The sequence below is a fragment of the Bidens hawaiensis genome, unplaced genomic scaffold (assembly GCF_021521415.1).
Source record: "Bidens hawaiensis isolate Kalapana, Puna unplaced genomic scaffold, B.hawaiensis_p1.1 tig00009447_1, whole genome shotgun sequence".
Classification (NCBI taxonomy): domain Eukaryota; kingdom Viridiplantae; phylum Streptophyta; class Magnoliopsida; order Asterales; family Asteraceae; genus Bidens; species Bidens hawaiensis.
In genome coordinates this window covers 510,001-513,986 of record NW_027491701.1, presented here as the reverse complement: position 1 = coordinate 513,986, position 3,986 = coordinate 510,001, and the positions used below count along the sequence as shown (strand labels likewise).

Genomic DNA, 3,986 nt, shown 5'->3' with positions numbered 1-3,986 from the left:
AAGACTAACAACGAGTAGTCATATATATTTATTTGTCTCACTTAATTTAAAAAATCTAAATATTTTTAAAGACGATGAAAACATCATAATATCATCTTGTGTTATGAAGAATGTGCAAGAATGCTAAAGCGTTGCCATAATGGCAATGGGGTGTGAACACCGCGACACACAAGCACTAAACGGGTCGTGAGGCGTTGGCGGGCACTAGGTATGTTTACTTGATTAACCAATAAGTTTATCCATCTTAATTACCACCATCCCATAAGGCCTATGTAACAAACACCTACATGATCATTTTACATTTCATATCTTCCCATTGTTGTTACAGGCTAAGTTATGATATATGAAAGTTGAATAATGTGAAGACTTAAAAGATCGAGGATTAAAACTTTTAGTGAGAGAAGTTGAAACTTGTTTACTATTAAAAAATCAAAAATGAATTTCCAGGAAATTTTAGTGTTAGACCAAGTCCAAGCATAGCTCATTTGACCGAATATAAATCAACGGGCATTCAAAAACTATCAACTATTTATTTTTTTTCTTTTAACTATATCAATATGACTTGACTATATGTGCATATATAAATATGAAAAATGAATTAATTATATGTAAAACTAAGCTAACAACCGTGGGACAGTGCACGCATTGACATCGACTTCCAAAAACATGTTACACAAATTCAAAACCCCGATCTCCTCCAACACAATCCCACAAACTAGAACCAAATTTGAATTTAAAAAGAAAATAAATTATTTTAATTTATAATCATTTACAAATTACAATCGACCAACAGACAGCTTCCGGTGGTTCCTTTGAAGAAATCCTTCTAAAATAACTTTTTTCTTGTACTCCTCCGACTCCAAATCCAACTTATTATGACCTTCCGGCGGTGGTTTATCCACCGCGGAGTGTTCCCTGGCCGGTACCAACCGACGCGCAATAAAGAACCATGATGAAGTACAAAGAATAGCACATAACTTACCCCAAAAAACCAATATAACTAGTATCACTAATATTATTGACATGCCGATTATAGAGTCAAACTCCCTGCCTGACGGAGTAGTTCTTCCCAAAACTCCTCTGTCAACTCCGCCTGCTGCATCAGCAGCATGCGGAGGTTTCTGCCGCTTAGTCAGTGACAGAGGCTTTGAATGGGTCAATGGTTTCAAAGGGGAGGAAACAAAAGGGTGAGTTAACGTTACAGTTTTTGGCCCCGGTTGAACACAGCCGGGGCCAGAACCTGACGTGGCGGCCAGTTTTGTTTCCTTCTGGCCGCCGGTTGTCAATTTCTTCCGACGAGCTTTTTGTTCTCCAGATGTTATCCGAGCATGTTTCCGATTGATAATCATAGTATGTTTTTCGGCCAGGGTTGCATTTTCTTCCACCACCTGAATTTCCCATGATGCATCGGATGTCGTTGGAGCATCGTTGGCTGTCCTAAGGTCAACGGGAACCGTTTTCGTCGGTGATTTCTTTAATCTGAAGCTCAAGATCCAGCTGCGCCCACGCCGCCTGTTGCCCGGGTTGACTTCTTCTTTGAGCCGCGTCTTCTTGCCAAAACAACCGAGAAAGCAGCTGCTCGAGGTGGACGGCGACAGTGGTCGGGTGAGAGTGGTATCTTTGGTCATCGGCTTTGATCGATATGGCAGGCTGCGTGCTCTACTTGTGAATATTGATAATTTGTACAAACCAAATTGTTTTTATATACACTATACTGTATTATTAATATGTACTAAGTTAAAATAATGCTAATTTTGTTTTTATATTCTTATTCTTGTTATTATTAGATGTCAAATTGAAGTTATTTGTCCATAACTTAATCGTGGTGATTTATATTGTAGTATAAACTATACATCACATTGGAGAATTTAATTTATCTCCTTGGCCAAATCTAGCTGTCAAATTATCTCAAAAAGTTGATGATACACTACTAGTATTTGTTTGGTTAGTACATGTTTTATAATTAGTTGATTGTGTGAAAGCATCATATAAAAAGTTAGATATGTCTTAAATGAAATTAAATATTTTGTTATTTATATATTTTATGAAGCATATCTATGTTAACAGTGGCATAGCCACATTGACTACACCGGGTTCGGTCGAACCCGGTCTTTTCTCGGTTTTATATACAGCCTGTAATGTGTAACTAACAAGCGAACCCATTCTTTTTCAATGAACGAACCCGGCATCATTTAAAAAAAAAAGATTCGAACCCACTAATTTAGGGATGAGCAAAACAGGTACTGGTGTATCGAATTGATACCAAGTTTTTGAGTTTCCGATACCGCTACCGGTATATCCCAAATTTCGCCTTCAATACTGGTACTGAACCGAACATTTCAGTACTGTATCCGCTCATCCCTAAATTTTAGTTAAAAAAGTTTTTAGTAATGAATATTTCTTTTATAAAATATAAAAAAGTTTAAAAAAACTATAAAAATTACTAACAAACATTATAAATTGGCCAATAATAACCCACATATGTATAATTAAAAAAACCCAAAATAATTAATAGAATTGATCAACAAACCCAACCCAATTAACATTTTTAAACATAATACCTAAATAACCTCACTACCACCAACTTATATGGGGGATATGAGGGATAACCCTGGCTTGCCAGGGTTCGAGTCCTGATCTCACCCAGTTTTACCGGCTCCTCGTTGTCATGTCGTTCGGCGAGCGTGGGGGTCTGGTTTTATCCGGTGAATCCCGCAACAGGTGGACCGCTAGGGGCTCGAATCCATAGGGAAAAATTTCTGGCTCCGCTACTGTATGTTAATATTGGAACTTAGTCTCTCTCAAATGAAAACATTGTTTCTTTCTCTCGTTCTCTCTTACATACTCTGTTTGAGAATATACTTGCGGATTAATATCTTTCCCTATTTCCTTCACGCTACTGTTACACATCACATATGACCAAAAATATCCTCATTGCAAGTAAAGTTTAGAGAGGATAAATACATGTGGATAGCTAATATAATTTTTTTTTAATATTTAAAATTTATTAAGCTTTGGGTTCAATAATAAATATGACATATGATTTTCAGAAAATGTTTTCATGATAATTTTATTTGCTTAGAAAATGATTAAATATAAAAAAAATTATTTTTGTGAAGGGTACAAATAAAAGAAAAATATGGCGTGATGATAAAAGTGTAAATTAAGTAAATATATGCAGAATATTTATTACTTATAAAGTTATATAACAAAGAACACCTTTACATGTTTTTGAATTTACTTTGTTTTAAAGAAATCGTCACGAGTTGGACGACCGTATAGAAGAAATCGCTATCGGTTAAACGGCTGTATAAAATCTATATGACATTATAGGTTAGAGACTGCATAAATTAAGGACTTATATGATGTGGATGCAGATTTACATAAACCCCTTTTTGAAGGTGTTTCACACTTCCATGACACATTGAACTTATGTTTTAACTTTCATATTAATGTCCCGCTCATCTAATATTTGAAATATTCTACTATATGCATTCTAGTACATTTATACTTTTAAATCATAAGGAAAACAACACCATGTCATAAAAGTCTAGACGCAGCCTTAATAATTAAAAGGTTACTGGTGATGTTGATTATGACACGTATCTAATATATAAAATAGAATATCTTGATATAGAAATGTTATAAAAACATATTAACTGTTACACGCATTGTATTGGCTAGGATAACTATTGGCCACTTTAAACATTTACATTTACAATAAAATTAACCAATTAAGTATTGTTTCAAACCAATAAAATGTGTTAAGTCACATGTAATATATCATATATACACAAGTGTAATCTATTTTCTCGGAAAACAAATGCATGGATTTGAAATCATATGCGGTTTGTAGCAACATTTTTGCAGTCTTGTTGTTAAACAAACATGTCTCTTTTGTACCGATTCACTTGTTGGAGCGGTTTTAAAAGCCAGATGACGACATAAACAATTTTAAAAACTAAATGTTACACGTGTGTACGGTG

At 34.7% G+C, this 3,986-nt stretch overlaps 1 protein-coding gene across 1 annotated transcript; it reads right to left on the bottom strand.

Moving 5' to 3' along the window:
• Positions 1-445: 445 nt before the first annotated feature.
• Positions 446-1,633, bottom strand: LOC143532470 (uncharacterized). Its single transcript, XM_077027508.1, has one exon. The coding sequence runs from the start codon at positions 1,626-1,628 to the stop codon at positions 777-779; it is 852 nt and encodes a 283-aa protein (XP_076883623.1). The 5' UTR covers positions 1,629-1,633; the 3' UTR covers positions 446-776.
• Between the last annotated feature and the right edge of the window lie 2,353 nt (positions 1,634-3,986).